Genomic DNA, 17,024 nt, shown 5'->3' with positions numbered 1-17,024 from the left:
ATGATGTTTACTAGCGCCTCGTATGAACTGCGGAGGAATTAAAAACGTGGATTGAAGAATCCAACCTGCGCTACTAAAGTACAATTGTACCTGATTATCGGCGAACATGGACTCGATTTGTCTACATTTGTCGGTTAATTTGTATGACCAACAAGGTTGACGAACGATATCCACGTGATTCGTGTCGATAAAAGGTGAACGAACTCGACCTCGTTATAACAATATCCACGGCCCGAAAGGAATTTGCACGCGACTCATCGTGACATCGACTATAGTACCTTAATCACGAATCAAGACGATAATGTTGACAAAATTTTAACAAGGACACGAAAAGATGCGGTGGCCGTCGTTAAGCTTAATATTGACAAAAATATTTTTAGCTTATATCGCCTATTCTATTTATCATTTGTTCCTGCTCTTCGCTGCACCGTCCTGTGAACCAGACAAACCCTGTCTGACTTATTATCTGACTCAAAAGCCACGTCTGCAATTGCAAATTTACAGTTCTGTTGACATATACCCCACAGACAGGCAACTCGATTTTGTTTATCAAACCGAAGATTTTAATTATACACATGAAAGCAGTTTGTAAGTATTGTTGAAACTCCCACTTGGAAGTTAACTCTAGTGAAACAGTTTGATTTTGTTAAATATTTCATTATATTTCATTAATATTCATTTATTCAAAATATTTTTCCTTTCAGTCCTGTGACTTTAAACATTCCACGCAGAACACGAAACAATGGAACATTATTTCTTCATGTCATTCTTGCTCCTAGCTCCAAGAGATATGGGAAAAGCATTATCGATATACAGAAGGTTTGTATGAAAAAGAAGGCAAATTATGGATAGTTTCTGGCTTTACAAATTCATTTATTCTGATGATGTTACATAAAGCAGAAATTTATAAAGCTATCTGTAAATTTGTAATAGTATAATTATCCTTTGTGGTCTAGATTTTGTTATCCCACTACATTTTTGTTGAGCCTCAGCTTATGACCACATAGTATTAATATTAAGACCATAATGCATTCGTTTAATGCAATTATATTTCAGGATCCATATGTATCCTACATTGCAATTAAATTGACAGAATATGTCATTCCTGAAGCAGAGGCATTTAAGTTATTGGGTGAGAAAGATGCAGATACAAAGAAAAAGAAAGAGGATTTTACTCATCCAGTGACACATATTAAGAGCCGTGTTACATTCGTAGTAATGACAGATGATGTGGAGCTCCCTGTAAATAAAGTACCAATGGAGCTTGTCAATCATCTTAAGTACGTAATTAGTACCTTTATTGCTTCTGCTGATTGTTACTTCAAGATAAACATGTGACATGCTTGTACTTTTTAGAATAATACATGGAAGAACATTTTTACCTATTATTAACAATGATTTTCTACAAACTCGACATCGTGATTTGGTGAAAATCACACCTCGGAATAACACAGTTAACATTACATTGAATTATTCTCCAATTTCCTTTGGAAAATTAAGACTGATATTACAGGTGGAAGAAACAATGCAGACCTTGAGAAAACTTCAATTTTCCGATAAAAATATAGACGAAGTGAAAGGAATTTTTGCAGACACTAATATATATATTCTAGGAGGAACTATCTTCATTGCATCCATTCATGTATGTAAATGAAGTAGTAGTACAAGTACATATTTTACTTGTAATATCCAAAACTAATATTATAGCATATACAATTACTACAAAAACTATGTTTGTTTAATAAACATTTCAACCCTTAATTTAGACCGTTTTCAGTACAAAAATGTTAATTATTAATACCTGAAAATATCGATAATTTAATAATTAACATATCTAAATGAACAAATACTTAAATTAAAGGTTGAAATTACACATGCTACAATATTTGAATCAAATAATAGATAGAAGAAAATTTATAATACATATAATGCTATGACATTTGGTATTATCATAGTTACTGTTTGATTTTCTCGCCTTTAAAAATGATGTCAGTTATTGGAGGAGAAAAGATAATCTTGTGGGTCTCAGCAAATGGACTGTTCTATGGCGGGGATTTAGTCAAGGTATTGTTTTCCTCTACTTGCTGGATGATGGTTCCTCTATGCTTGTTCTTATTCCAACTGGAATTGGATCTTTGATTGAGGTAAAAATATTATCTATTGATGGCTGTTTACATGTCATTTGTATTTGTATAATAATTTGTACTTACATGCCATTTAAATTCATACTCTAACAGATATGGAAACTGAAGAAGGTATTGAATCTTAGATTTAATAAAAATCATAATAACGTGGCTGAAGTCAGAACAAGAGAATTCGATGCAGAGAGCATGCGTTATTTGAGTTACTTGTTATATCCTCTTGTGATCGGAGGTGCAATTTATTCTTTACTGTATCAACCTCATAAAAGGTACACAGTTATTTTCTAATCTATCCAAAAGTCAGAGATACCCAACATTTTATTCGAATAGTATGTAACGAATAAAAACTCCGCGTAGCGATTTATTTACATAATTTATTTCATGAAAGAGATATTCAGATAAGAAACGTCGCATGACTAGATAACTTAGATTGTCACTTTTATTGAAGAAAGACACGATCAAAATTGTTTCTTTTATTCGTCATTCAAAATTTCTTATCTAAATTTGTCCATCTCTACCTGAAGGACGTATAAATACTTATTCAATATTTGAATTTTCAGCTGGTATTCGTGGAGCATAAATGCGTTAGTGAACGGCGTTTACGCGTTCGGATTTTTGTTCATGCTTCCCCAATTATTTGTTAATTATAAATTGAAGTCCGTAGCACATTTACCGTGGCGAACATTTATGTACAAAGCCTTCAACACTTTTATCGACGATATATTCGCATTCATAATCGTTACGCCGACAGCTCATCGAATAGCTTGTTTTCGGGATGACGCAGTTTTTCTAATTTATTTGTATCAACGATGGTGAGTCATATTTTCTCATTTGTGCCACCTTGTCCAGACATACTTTCACGAATAACTGTATTATTTTCAGGCTATATCCGGTAGACAAGTCTCGTCCAGACATGGACTCTGTTGGCGAAGAGTGTGTTGAGTATAACGATTCGAACAAAAAGACAGATTAGAATAAATTCATGCAATATTTTTGTTCCTTTTGTATGTATAACATAGATTGAATTATCGATAGTTGCTTAACAACAATCGGAATAATTTGTGACGGTATGGCATACGCCTAAATGTTTGAAGTATTAATCGCTTGTTATATATTTGCATTCCTGAGAACAACTATAAAGTAATGATTTGTTGGTGAGTGACATCGCTGTGAAATCTATTTATTTTTAGCGTAACGAAGCGACATGTACAACAAAATCCTGTTTCGTCAGTATCAATTGAACGATTGGATTTGATTCGATGAGTCTGTTTTTACTCGAATTTGTATTTGTACGTAGTATTAAATTATTTTCTGGTGTGTCCAAGATAAATAAATCTGTACTTTGAGTGGAGGTGTCAAGAATACTCATTTATTATTGTTCCTTCGAGTGAAACAAGCGATAGATATTCGATTCGTTAAGCGCATATAAGGATCATAAATCGGAATTCAATGGAATTGCTGCAAACAGTGGGTATAATATACGAATTTCTTATATCAGACCCCATTCAAATTACTCACAACTAGTTAAATTTTTTGTTTCAACATAGTTATAGTATTCTATGACTTTAGATTTTTATTTTATTTTTTTGTTCTTATTAAACAACAAAAGCGAAAACAAAATGAGAGTACAAGAATGTTGCGCTATATCAAGGTGAACAGTTATCAGGGTAGGATATTTTGAGAGAACTGATGGGAATTGGAAAAAGAGGAACGTATGATTAGATTACGTAAGCTTTGTCGAGGTCAACTCCATTACTACATAAACAGAGATCCAAGATGATCAACTAACTTGTAGCATAACTGTCAACGTGCTTGCAAGTGTTTTACGCTGGGAACGGATTGAAAGATAACGTCAAATATTAAAAACGTAGACCGCCTCATTAACTAGCAGGAAATCATCGACGATCGATTGGAACTATAAATCACGTATAATTCTATTATTTTATCTGTTGCATTAACAGTTTTATGGTTTTATCTATTGTACCTGAAAGTTAACTAACTGAAGTTCAAATTCATCTGATATACCTACATGTATAGTTACTGATATTTACTATAAAATTATAATTGATCAAAACAAATACTTCAGAATGGACAATATTCTACTCATTAAAATTGCATTTTCTATACTTTTCCCTTTGCTGCTATATTTTTGGTTTAGTAATGAAATAAAAAAACCACTATGCCTGGACTCGGAATGCAAAATTTCACGTAAGTAATTTTACTTTACAACCTATAAAGAAAGACGTAATAGAGAAAAATGTCAATATTTTTTTCGCGGGAAAAATACGTTTTAATGGATGTCTTAAAACTATTGCGTTTTAACGGCTAAATGGATTTCGATGGAAGTTCATATACATATAAACATTACATTTTCATCTCAAGATCGAGTTTAATTTTGATAAAAAAATTAAATAAGTTTATTCTTTATCTTTCTCAATAAAGAAAAAATTCAATTTTATGACAGTCCCAGCTTTAGCCACTTTGGTGCCCTGTTCGAAAAATTTGAATATGCTCCAAGTTCTTCCACCCCTACTTTTATTTTGTGTTGCATATAGTACCCTAATTAAACAAATTTTTTTGGTTAATTGATGATTAGTATTTATAAAACATTTGTTTGCTTATTAAACAACTTTTAAGTTTATAAAAAATAATTTAATATTACGACGCATTCTAATACTTGGAATACAAAAACTTTAAAATCACATTCGCATTATGCAATAAATTAATATGCAATGTACGTAAAGTCTTGATTTAATGAACTGGTTATGTTTTCTTAAAAGAGTACAGTTAGTAACTCTGATTGCAAATAATATTTATTTTTATGCTAAAAATAGTTGACATACGATAAGGAGAAAATCCGAAGATCCCGATGTCCCGACATCGCTCATTAAATTTGAAATCTATTTTGTAAACTAATATAATCTAACATTGATATTATATAGTTTAGTATGTATTTCATGTTGGTATACGCCATAAATGCATAAAATTCCACTAATAACAATTGCTTGTAGGTGTTCGTTTCTTATTAAAACGTTGGTGGGCAGAGCGTTGTATCAATGCGAGAAAGAAGAAGAAAACAAATTTGCATAATTGTAAAAACAATTATTTAAGCAGTTCGAAAATCAAAGACAAAGATGTAAATATTTTTTCTTTGTCTTTTTGTTTCAGCAAAAATAACAATTGCAATCTCTAATTATTAAAATTCTTTTTAGTCTTACAACGTGTCCACAATAATAATAAAATTATAAAAGATTAACACGAATAATAAAAGATTTATAATTTTAAAAACTATTTATGATAAATTTGTATTCGAAGAATATGAAAAAGAAATGTTATCTCAACATATTTAGTGAATTTATTATGATCACTCATAATTGATTGTTATTAATTATCATTTATAAGACATTTGTTCGCATGTTAACAATTTTTTAAGTAAACACTACAAATGTTTAGTGTTCATCCTAAGACTAAAATGAAATTTAATAATTTCACGTGAACAAAGCTATTACTTCATTTTTATATAATCATTAATATAATTAACGATTTTTATTTATATTCAGAGTAGTAACACCATACTTTTCTATGGTACAGATCAGAAAGGAAATTCTGTATTTATTAAATTCTCTTATAGAGGATTTAATGCAGTAGAAGTGTCCCTACAGTTTACTACATCAGATGGTCGATTATATGTCTTACCAGGTATACAAATATTTATTTACCAGTAATTGAGTTGCTTCCGACACATAGCAACAGAATAATTTAGCAACTTTGGTATAACAGCGTATCCCAATACCACGTTAATAAATAGTGCCGATCAAAAATGGACAGCAAACGGCCTTAAAATTGAAATATTAAAACCCCAAAAACGTTGGAGAATAGTTTACAATGGTATGCTTAGAAACTTGAGTCAGGATGATGCATGCAATGATGAGAATATCCAACATTTTCGTTTAAACTTCATGTAAGAAACGCACTGTTTGTTGTAACATTTATTCAATTTCATTGAAATCAAATAATTAATGTTTCATCTAGATTCATTGCACACTCTGAACTATTAAAATGGCCAGATGATTGGAGTTCTAAACTGCATGCAGAAGCATTAGCTCTTGAATCGTGGAAGAATCCTGATTGGATAGACAAGATGTACAGTAAAAATATAAAACTATTTGTATACATTAGTTTGATGTTTATATAATTGTTTTAATTTTTTCGATATTTACAGAAATCTACTGGAATACATAGGCTTTGATCAGTTTGGGTCTTTGTTGGGTCAAGTAACGTACGAAGATGGATTTGTTTCCGATTTATATTTGCGTGGACTTCATCAACATCGTTGGGGAAAGAATGAATCTCACGAGTTTCATGAATCCATTACTCTGTTTGGTGTAATGCCATATGGAGCAATGTATTATCTCAGTGTGGATAATACGAAACATAGTTTTCCACAGTAAGTTAAAAAAGTAATCATAACTGTAAAAACAATAAGAAACATAATGAACTTTCTTTAGAGTTCTTCTATTCTACTAAACGATGTTCATTGTAGAATACGGTATGGTCAATTCAGAAGCAACAATGAAGTTACGCGTAAAATAGATAATTTGCGACTTACGTTATCTGATTTTACAAAAGAGAAATTTGCAGATAATTTGGAATACAAAATATGGCTCACAGGTTACTTAAAGTTCATATGAATAATCTATTTCAAAAAAATCTGTACTTACAATTATTTCATATTTAATTTTAGTGGAAGGTAAAGAATATAATGTTCTTGTTAAATGTGGTAAGCCAATAAATTTATATTATGGTCAACCGTGGAACTGGGTAAACAAAATAGCTCCCGTGAAATTGAAACTAAACGGGAGAGCAGGTATTAGAATCAAAAATATCTCGGCAATGTTTCTATATTTATAATGTTTAACTTAAAAATTGTTTAATAGGCACTGGATTGATGCTATTATGTCATTCTTATAATGGACCGTTTCAAGTAAAGGTACCTGCAAAACTGCAATATCTGAAACCACTTCCTTCACATGTCCAAAAAAATGATTACGTAGTACATTTCAATGATGTAAAATGCCAAAATGAAGAGATTGTTGGTGGCAAAGGATTCTCACTTGCTATGTTAACTTCTATTAAAGATGCAGATGTAAGTAGTACTACAAACGTATCATGGCTTAATTTTAATTTCTATAAATACATAAACAAACGATAATTGTTATAGTTCATTGTACCTAAAGGATTTTGTATAACAGTTCTTGCTTTCGAACTACAATTGCACACACACAAGGAATTACAGAAAGTAATTGACGACATTCAAGCTGTTAGCGTTGGTAAAAAGGAAGGTGACCTCAAAGAATATTGCGACACGTAAATTACATTTATATTCACGATTACGAATTGTTTATTATTTTATTATTAGGTAAATAATATTTAAGATCCGTTTTATTTCAGAGCGGTTCGTACTATTCAATCAACTCCTGTGTTAGAGGAAGTAAAGAACGCCATTTTAAAAGCAATCAAAGATTTAGAGTCAGAAGATGGTAATGATAAATCATATAGGTATGCAATAAGGTCTAGTGCTGTTGGCGAAGATAGCGAGGAAACATCAGCAGCTGGTCAGAATTCAACGTATTTAGGTATTCAAGGGGTGGACAATGTTATTAAGAAAGTATCCATGTGTTGGGCAAGTTTGTTTTCATACCAAAGTATTGAATACAGGTAACACGAAACTATCGATTAAATCATTATTTATTAAATTTCGGGTTTCTAACATTAAACATTTTACATTAGAAATAGCATATAAAACTATTTGTTTACATTTAGAAAACAGCATGGCATGTTCGTGAAAGCATCTATGGGAGTTTGTATACAAAAAATGGTGAACGCTGATGCTGCTGGTGTTATGTTTACCAGACACCCAACTACTGGAAATCCCTCAAACATAGTTATCACTGCCAATTATGGATTGGGAGAGGTACGATGAAATTAATATTTGAACGTTAGTGAGAATATTGTGAAAGAGTCAAATTAACTGTATCGTCTTTGATTTGATTAGACTGTTGTATCGGCAACAGTTGAACCGGACACGATAATAGTTAATAAAAGTTGGGACGAAAAGTTGGCTGTGAAAAATTCCATAGTTGGGAATAAAAAACAGAAAATGTTGGCAAGCGGCGATGCACTAGTTATAGTCAATTTAAATGACCAGGAAAATAAATCTGTTTGCATATCAGAGGAGACTGCTCTCCGATTAGCTGCCATAGGAATGAACTTAGAAACTCTATTCGGCAGTGCTCGAGATATAGAATGGGCAGTGATGGATGAAAAGATTTACTTACTTCAAGCACGACCTATTACTACTCTGTATGCGTGGACGGAATTTGAGTTAAAACATGAATTAGACACGGGTGTACCTAGCGACATAGACATACTGACGTTTGCCAATATAGGTGAAGTATTTCCAAATCCAATGTGCCCTTTATCAACTTCCACAATTGTTAAAACATTCAATGAAGTAACAGCCAGATCGAACAAAATTGAGGGACGCGTCTGTTTCAACATAATAGCATTAAGGTGCTCCTGTAACTACTATAACGTAAGTTATTTTATGAATTTGTACATGTAAATTATTATCTTAAACTATGCTCATTACGCCTACGTTCTAATTTCGTTTTTTTAAATATGACTTGTAACGTATACCATGTGTTTAAAAATAACAATTTATTCGTTTTGACCATAGGTATTTTTAGCAAATCCTACTAATGAAATAACATTTATGAACAAAGTCGTGGATATAGCTGTTAGTGGAGATGTGATAGTAACACCAGAAATTCATAGAATTGCTCACGAAAGAAATGGCAGAGCCTCTTTTTTCACTCAATATGCAGGACTGTATAAAATGTTAAATGAAGCAATTACAAATAGCACAGTGGAGAAATTTGCGAAAGAAACAGATCGAAATTTTGTTTTGAATGTTGAAGATTTTCATAATGCACTCAGTTTGTACAACGAGATCAATCAAAGGTTTTTTATATTTTACAAAGTAAGTCCTGAAGATATTGTAGAACTAGTAGTAGTATTATTTATATTATTTAACAATATTACTTATATTGTTTTAATGCCCGGTATTTTCAGATATCTGAATGTCATATACACGCATCAAGAGTTAGTGTTCTTTATCAAGTTATAGCACTGTCATTATTGATAAAGAGTTATGAAGACATTGGACCAGAACACTTTTCGGACATTGCAATCTTGTTAGGCTCTGGCAGCGATATCATTAGTGGTGAAGTACTAATAGGGCTTAAGAAAATAGGGAAGTACATCAAGAAAAGTGAAAAAGTCGAGGAATTTAGGAAATTGGATCCTAAGAAAGTTATTAATTGGTTGGAAATCAATTGTCCACTAGGAGCAAAAGAATTTAAGGATCTTCTAAAAAAGCATGGACATAGGTGCATCCAAGAAATGGATTTACTCTCAGAACCCTGGTCTCTTAGGCCTGAGAACCTCATCACGACGCTTCAGGTAAAATAAGCTAGTTAAAATATTACGTGTATACCATGATATTACTAGCATAAATCAGCCATTTATCATTAAGGAAGAATAGTTCAAGTCCTCATGATGGACTATTCACTTGTACAACAAACTATAGTGTTCTACATCATGATTAACTATAATATGTTTACCAGACGATGGTAATGTCCCCAGAAATAAACAACTCAAAGAAAGCGGTAAACGCGGAGGAAACAGTGGCGTCTTTAAAGACCCCCAAATCACCAATTGTCAAGTTGCTTTTGAAAAAGCTCGTACCCTTTTTGAGAAGTGCTGTTGTGCGTAGAGAAATGACGAAATCGATATTTGTAAACACTATACATAAAATTAGGTTGGCTTACAGAAAATTGGGAAAGCTTATGGTTTTGGAAGAATATTTACCCAACGAGGACCTTATATTCTTTTTAACGAACGACGAAATAGGCGAACTGTTAAGTCATCGTAAGGCAACGTTTGTTCAAAAGTAATTAACTATATCAGTTATCTCAATTATCCTTTAAAACAATCATAACTGACGATATATTTTAACAAATTTTGTTAGGGCCTTCCACAGAAGAAAAATCTTCCCTCGACTGATGAATCTTCGGTACTCGGAATTAAGTACAGGAATGCCAATACCAATAAAGGTATTACGTAGAGGTATAAATATTGCCTCTGAGTGATGCTATGATATGAAACGTTCACCAATAGTAACACAATTTTTTTAAAGAATTCTAATCATCGAATGTAAATTCAATTCAGAGGCAATTTCTTCCACTCCTCAATTTAGATCATCGTATTTTATTTAATAGATATAAGATGAATGCTTAAGCGCTGAGAACAGTGTTTTCATATTCTAGAATGATTTAGATAACATAGTGCCTGATGGATCTATGAAAATTCAAGGAACACCGGTATGTGGTGGCTCGGTACTCAACAGGGCGTGTGTGATAATAGACTTAATGGATGCACAGAAGATACAAAACGGTGATATTTTAATTACGTATGCCACCGACATTGCTTGGAGTCCATACTTTGCTTTACTCAGCGGCATAGTTACGGAATTGGGTGGACTTATAAGTCACGGAGCTGTAGTGGCTAGAGAGTACGGCCTGCCTTGCATAATTAGTGCAAAGAGGGCTACGCAAATGTTCCAAACAGGTAACGAGATGTATTTTTTAACTTTTAGACGACCAGCTCTGTTAATTGAATTAACACATAAAAATTTAGATATTTTTAGTAGCGTTCATAATATTATCTTTTCTAATTAATCTAGTTTTTCTTTTATTACTTTTTTCGTTAAAGAATGAAAAACATAAATAGTAATTTAAACGTGTTTTTAGGTGACATGGTGTTATTGAATGCGAATACCGGCGTTCTGCAACTAGTGAAGAGGCACGATCAAAAAGATCTATAGAATTACAAATAATCAAAGCAAATATAATATTTTTATATGCAATACTTCATTCGATTTCTATAACAAGCGATACTTATTTTTCCAGTTCATCACGTCATATTTATTTAGTTTTACATCTCAGGCTGATATTCATTACGTTTATCCGAGACAAATAGCAACGAGTTTAGGGACTGGAATACAGAGAACCCTACTGTTTACGGTACAAAAATATAACGGTCATTATAATAAATTACTTACTTAGTTCTCTAAGTTACTATTACAACTAGACAGTGGTAACACGATTAGGATCGGCTAACATTGTTGGAGTATTACTTGTTGTATCGCTGGCAAGACAAGATAATTGCAACTGCATGGACGTTACCACTTTTGACAGCAGCATGTCTATACGTACTCGATCTTCTTTGCTGACGGGCGGGGGTATTGCGTCCAACGCCTCCTCGAAGAAATTTCTGTCGATCAGAAGTTACAGTTAACATCACTTGATTTAGAAGCAATAGCAGTTTCTGATGGTAATAATAATAATTACTTGGCTCTAGTTGTATTGTAAGAATACAAGGCGTTTCGTAAAAGTATGATATCGGTCCTTGCTTGCACAATTCCGGCAGGTCGAAATTGCGTTACACAGGACATAAGTCTTGCAAGCTCTTCTGCTACGGTTTCTACGATGTGAGAGAGTACCCTGTGCAACAGCGCTGGCGCTACACGACGCACCTACAAGGATGTAATTTATGATAAAGAGGATTGCCTCCTTAAAGTTAATTAAAAATGATAAGTGAGTAAATACTTCGGCATGGACCGCGATTAGATTCGCTAGTATCTCCTGCGCGTACGGTCTCACATGAGTCGGTTCGGTTTCAAAGTCCCATTCCAAACCACCGAGATACATGCTTGGTTCGATCGTACCGACCAATGGATCACAACGACGTTCCAAGTACGCGTCCAACACAGCCGTATCCAATGTTTCCAGCTGCGTCCAATCAGAATTCCATCCCACCGCATTCGACAAGTTCGGGTAATCCAGATCTTTCAATGAGTCCCGAACTTTTGGTAGGATGGTGTTCAGTGTATAACGAATATTACTTAATGAGATCAAGAGGCATTGTTCCCATGTCTAATAAAAAATTCAGAAGTAACGCTAAAATACAGCATTAACTTCAAAAAATGCTACAAATCGCTTCTTTTTTTTTTTTTAACGATTTAACGTAAGGTCTATCCACATCTTCAATAAATTGTAAACACACCTCGTTGTTAATATAATGAAAGACTTACCGGGCCTTGGTGTTTATTGCCCTTGCTAGTATATCCTGAAGGAGAACCGACTAGTTGGGAAACTGATTGTTCATCGTCCTCTAGGGCTTCCTCGCAGCCGCTGAATGCCAACTGCTGCAAGCATCGCGCGAACGATGTGAACAATGTTTTAATAGAGTTATAGTATAATTGTTGCTGGGCAGGATTAGCAAACAATGCTCCTTCTCGTGGGCCGCAAGCAACTACCGTGTCTCGCGCTCGCTTTGCAACTTCCCTGGTCATTTCCTCAAATAGATATGGCTGTTTGAAATAAGATAATACATATTCACTTAGGAATTGTTTTTCTTTTTCTTTTGTTTTTGTTTGTGCTGAAGATAACTGAGGAGATATTGAAAATTATTTGACAATTTCGAGCAGTAAAATTTTCAGTGTTTATTATAAAAATATTTTAGCCACCAAGGAGTGAACAAAAACAATTTCATGAAGAAAAATGATAGATAAGAATTTTTAATAAAAAATAATAATTACCACTCTTGTGACGCCACCGTCTTCGTTCAAGTATTCGATCTGCCAAGTTTCTTTTTTGTACAAAATTGATATGTTCTCAGCTGTTTGCTTAAAGAGAGCAGTAAAGCACTGCAATCTGTTTCAAAAAGTATTTACTTTATGATACGAGCATAATATAAAACACATTTATCTGAAAGACAGATATCATACCTCAAATCCAGTATAAGTTTCCCAAAAATGTCCAGTGCATCGCTTGGCAAGTCCAAATGAATCAACGAAGCATACATTTGTCTAATTCGGCGCAAAATATGCAAAAGCCATATTGCATCTAAATCGTTGCTACATGTGTTCCTCATAGCTTCCATGGCATATTGCATACTTGACAGCACTAGGTTCTATATTGTTAAATCATTTTTATTTTAAAAACAATTCTGAGAAACATTAATTTAAAGCAAATTTATGTTTCTATGAGTTAATTATTTGTTGTTTCTTTTTTATACTAACTGTGGCTTCCAGATGTAAATCGCGTCGTTTGAACAAGATACTCCGACGTTTCGCTAGATTTCCAGCTAGCTTCTTTAAGGCTCACATGTCGTGTCACAAAACGTTGAAGTATCTCATCAAAGGGACACGGCTTGTACCCAAAAGCCTCAGTTACCGTGAAACAAGAAAAACCAAATTCTGAATTCGGTTTATCTTTGAACAAGCATTTTGTTGTCAAATGTTTATTTAGACGCTAATTTACTTTGAAAGGTGTTTGTTTCTCCGCATCCACGGCAACATGCAACTGTCCCGTGAAATAACTCTGACCCAATCTCCATAGATCTGGTAATTGCTCAACGACGACATTGCAAATTGCTTCGATACACGATATTTGCGGCGGAATAGTTCCATCGTTTTTGTTCGATTTCACTTGTTTGTTGTTCTGCATCAATTTTTTGTTTAAATCGTCATCACTTGAATTGTCTATCTCCAAATGTTCTTGCACGCAAGCAGTAATACTTTTCTTCAAATAATTTGCATGCGATACTAAGAAAATTAAATATTAGTATTTTACTATACAAAGTAATAGCGCTACATGCTTTAATCTTAGGAATACCTATCGCATCCCAAGCTGGATCTCCATCAGCTTCCAAATTAACAAGGTTTCTAATTATCTTCTTATGTTCTTCCAAACTGAAAGGCATTTCTTCGAGCTTCTTTCTCAGAAATACTTTCAATTTCTCGACTCTATCATCAATTTCTTGTAATACTTGTTTAAAGACTTCGACTTCCGTATTTTTGAATAAATTTTTTACTCTAGCATAGTCGTTAATTACAAGATCGTAATTGCCTCGTTTTATATTTTTTTCTATGTTAATTGGCATACAAAAGAGAAACTTGTATCGCTGCATTACAGCTAGAGCATTTCTCGTTGCATCCGCCTTATCTCTTCTTGCTAATACATCGTCGAATAATTTATTAGCCTCTGACATGGATTGCTGTATAGCCTTTTCTAATTTCACGGTAGGATCGCTACCATAATTTTTTATATCTGTTTCGAACTGTTCTTTTAGTAACATTATCGTGTCCAATTGTTCCATTACTGACCCCACATTGGCCTAAAATATTTCAGATACTAATAAACAAAAGGTATCTAAAAGTTATGAATTAGTGTTTTCACTAAAATTTAGAAGTCTGGACATTCTACCAAAACATCTTATACGATAATTCAATTGTGTAGTCAGGAAAGGACCACAAAACAGAAGTTCATAACATTGTTTTGTTAAACAACAAAAGCTACTTGAATTGCTCCCTCAAAAGAGGAAACAAATTATTCTATTTAATGAAACAATATGTAAATACATAGAAACCAACATTCTTTTTCCTTTTAATTTAATCACCTTCAGAAATGATAATTGACCCTCTTTCTGAGAATTCACTTTTCTTTTAAGATATGCCAATCCAGCTTTCAAATCTTCAAAAGTGGTAGCATGATGGTGCTGCAATAAAAACCAGCCAGGATGAAATTTTTCACTTGTAAGATCTCCACTACCTTCTCCAAAAAGCTCCATCAGCTCATCTTCAGGAAACTTTTTGCTACAAAGAAACATGTTAAAATATTTGAATTAAAGGATAGGTATAAAGACATACTCATTGCCTTCCACACTGAGACCCAATGGATCATCCTGCTGATAATTTGTTGGAGAAAGTGTTCTTCTTCCCCATACAAAACTTTGCATAGGAGCTTCTTCTACCCATACAGCGGACTCTTTCATAGGTCCTATGGTTTCATGATAACCACGGAATTGTACTGTAGAAGTTCCTTGACCTCCACTGCGAGTAGTTACTATAATGTCACCACGACCTTTGCAAGGTCCCGATCTGGCAATAATTTTATTGTTGGACTTCCACTCCGCGGATAAAAGACAATCGCACCCACATATCGTTAGACCTGAGCACATTAAATATTATATTTTTGGGAGATAAATTATGGTTCCTAACTAGTTTTTGAAAGTGAAACTAACCTATGAGATCTTGCACTTTGTTTCCCAGGAATTCACCGCGAACAATCACACGGGTTCCTGGTGGTCCTTCTTTGGGAGATATTCCCGTTACTACCGGTGGAGGCCCCATCTTCTCGAATGTACTTTAATACAAAATTCCTTCTATCTTTGGACACGTAAATATCGATTACGCATAATTCTAACCTCTACCATTGATTCGTAATTTCATCCACTGTTCTACTTTTAAGAATCTTGCGAGCAAGACATTGCATCTTTAAGCTTTAAAAATGTTTTCTAGAATCTAAATTATTAATAGATGTTACTAAAATAAGGCATGGGCGTATAGGTTAGAGAAAAAAGTACTCGACGCCTGTCAAAATAAATGACGGCTGCTAATTCAATGACAGGAGCAACCAATTGATACAGAGGATGCGCAGATATGTAGATTTAGAAAATCCAGATTACATGTTATTTCATGTTATTTTCTCTTTAGAACGTGGATTTAACAACTAATGGGACATTTAATTTATTAACACTCATATTGATAATAGTGGTTTCTAAATTTTTGAAAAGCGTGGCCTAAAGACAAATGAAAATTTGTACATTCGAAATAAATAGGTTTTAAATTAAAAAATTAAAAATTTGGATGATTAAGTCATATTAATATAATGTCGCATTTCTTTGTATGCATTAAAATTTTCTTTGGTCCTTCCTCTGAGATTGAGACACCTAGAGCTCTAGGGGCCGTGCCCCTCATATTGAAAAATACCGAGGAATAAGAATAGAGTAAATGTTTTTAAATTCACTATCTAATTGCAAAAAGAATTAGATGCATTGACATTTCTGATATAGATAAACGTACTGATTTGTTTCTGTTACATAAATGATTATCCGATAATAAGACGTTCTTTGCGATGCGTCATACCGTCAATCTTCTAATTGTATCAGGGAACAGTTATCTATTGATAAAGCATTAATAGTTTTTAATGTGCAGTATACTTTTACTAAATGTAAACAGGAAACAGGACATCTTCCAGTAAAAGTCTTATTAATCTAAACAAAAAACTTTTATTGGCAAAATTAGTAAATATATTTACTACAGTATACCACTCTAAACTTCTAAAATTTTCAAATTTAACAATTTGTTTCATATATATCATAAACGAATAAAATTTATGCATTTACAAATTTTTATAAAAATTCATAAATTTTCTATACATTGTTTAGAAAGTCTCGATATTGCGTGTGGCCATTTGATACTGTTTACAGTTGAAAAATGTAAACATATTAAGTTCCTTCTAGCAAAATAGAAATATTTTATACATAAAATACCATTAACGGTATGGTTTGGTAAAGTACTTCGTATAAAAATAATACAAAATTGATCAGAGTATAAATTATTTAAATGTTCGAATATTCGAATTCAAGAAAAAAAAAAGAAACAGCAAGTAATCCCCAAGCAATAAGCAGTTAAATGGACTGGTTTTATTGTAACTTATACATATATATAACAACAAACCGTAATAAACAAAAGGTTTTGCGCATGCGTATTACGAAGGATAGAGTATATAGAAGGGCACATCGATTGCAATATCGGTACCTTCTGACTACATTGACCAACAGTAGACTGGACATTGTACAACGAGAATTCGCCTTTAACCAGAATCGATTGGCGCGCCATCTTCGGTATACAAG

At 33.1% G+C, this 17,024-nt stretch overlaps 3 protein-coding genes across 5 annotated transcripts; 2 read left to right on the top strand and 1 right to left on the bottom strand.

Annotated features, from left to right (window-relative positions):
* The first annotated feature begins 18 nt into the window (after positions 1-18).
* On the top strand, positions 19-3,492 carry LOC128878227 (lipid scramblase CLPTM1L). The gene is made up of 8 exons (XM_054126247.1): positions 19-588; positions 705-819; positions 1,057-1,280; positions 1,357-1,642; positions 1,956-2,144; positions 2,238-2,410; positions 2,702-2,953; positions 3,024-3,492. The coding sequence occupies exons 1-8, from the start codon at positions 335-337 to the stop codon at positions 3,112-3,114; spliced, it is 1,584 nt and encodes a 527-aa protein (XP_053982222.1). The 5' UTR covers positions 19-334; the 3' UTR covers positions 3,115-3,492.
* LOC128878224 (uncharacterized phosphotransferase YvkC-like) lies at positions 3,472-11,132 on the top strand. Of its 2 annotated transcripts, XM_054126243.1 has the most exons (20): positions 3,472-3,608; positions 3,751-4,349; positions 5,153-5,277; positions 5,702-5,840; positions 5,922-6,102; positions 6,174-6,284; positions 6,364-6,588; positions 6,685-6,812; positions 6,886-7,008; positions 7,079-7,287; positions 7,363-7,508; positions 7,593-7,859; positions 7,965-8,115; positions 8,197-8,736; positions 8,881-9,183; positions 9,276-9,665; positions 9,830-10,155; positions 10,234-10,318; positions 10,532-10,832; positions 11,015-11,132. In XM_054126243.1, exons 2-20 carry the CDS (start codon positions 4,229-4,231, stop codon positions 11,086-11,088), a joined length of 3,945 nt encoding a protein of 1,314 aa, XP_053982218.1. In that variant the 5' UTR covers positions 3,472-3,608; positions 3,751-4,228; the 3' UTR covers positions 11,089-11,132. The 2 variants fall into 2 exon arrangements, with proteins under 2 accessions (XP_053982218.1, XP_053982219.1); XM_054126244.1 differs by lacking the exons at positions 3,472-3,608; positions 3,751-4,349 and having other exon boundaries at positions 5,155-5,277; positions 5,733-5,840.
* Positions 11,098-15,783, bottom strand: LOC128878225 (exocyst complex component 2). Of its 2 annotated transcripts, XM_054126246.1 has the most exons (12): positions 15,351-15,783; positions 14,977-15,277; positions 14,727-14,922; positions 13,943-14,444; positions 13,589-13,872; positions 13,054-13,238; positions 12,865-12,979; positions 12,358-12,636; positions 11,873-12,199; positions 11,615-11,799; positions 11,326-11,537; positions 11,098-11,258 (listed from the first exon to the last, which is right to left on the bottom strand). In XM_054126246.1, the coding sequence occupies exons 1-11, from the start codon at positions 15,457-15,459 to the stop codon at positions 11,351-11,353; spliced, it is 2,670 nt and encodes an 889-aa protein (XP_053982221.1). In that variant the 5' UTR covers positions 15,460-15,783; the 3' UTR covers positions 11,098-11,258; positions 11,326-11,350. The 2 variants fall into 2 exon arrangements, with proteins under 2 accessions (XP_053982221.1, XP_053982220.1); XM_054126245.1 differs by having other exon boundaries at positions 11,098-11,537; positions 15,351-15,781.
* Positions 15,784-17,024: the final 1,241 nt, after the last annotated feature.

This window comes from Hylaeus volcanicus, chromosome 6, assembly GCF_026283585.1.
Source record: "Hylaeus volcanicus isolate JK05 chromosome 6, UHH_iyHylVolc1.0_haploid, whole genome shotgun sequence".
Classification (NCBI taxonomy): Eukaryota; Metazoa; Arthropoda; class Insecta; order Hymenoptera; family Colletidae; genus Hylaeus; species Hylaeus volcanicus.
This window is presented reverse-complemented; position numbering and strand designations above follow the sequence as displayed.

Bases quoted from the DNA above. Each gene is read 5' to 3' on its own strand.
- LOC128878225 (XM_054126246.1), bottom strand. From the start codon at position 15,459: ATGGGGCCTCCACCGGTAGTAACGGGAATATCTCCCAAAGAAGGACCA. The intron at 14,923-14,976 runs GTATGTCTTTAT...GTTTCTTTGTAG, and splicing joins CTCAGTGTGGAAGGCAATGA to CAAAAAGTTTCCTGAAGATG. The intron at 12,637-12,864 runs GTAATTATTATT...TATTTCAAACAG, and splicing joins ACGGTGGCGTCACAAGAGTG to CCATATCTATTTGAGGAAAT.
- LOC128878224 (XM_054126243.1), top strand. From the start codon at position 4,229: ATGGACAATATTCTACTCATTAAAATTGCATTTTCTATACTTTTCCCT. The intron at 5,841-5,921 runs GTATACAAATAT...TTGGTATAACAG, and splicing joins TCGATTATATGTCTTACCAG to CGTATCCCAATACCACGTTA. The intron at 6,103-6,173 runs GTAAGAAACGCA...TGTTTCATCTAG, and splicing joins CATTTTCGTTTAAACTTCAT to ATTCATTGCACACTCTGAAC.
- LOC128878227 (XM_054126247.1), top strand. From the start codon at position 335: ATGCGGTGGCCGTCGTTAAGCTTAATATTGACAAAAATATTTTTAGCT. The intron at 589-704 runs GTAAGTATTGTT...TTTTCCTTTCAG, and splicing joins TATACACATGAAAGCAGTTT to TCCTGTGACTTTAAACATTC. The intron at 1,643-1,955 runs GTATGTAAATGA...GTATTATCATAG, and splicing joins TCTTCATTGCATCCATTCAT to TTACTGTTTGATTTTCTCGC.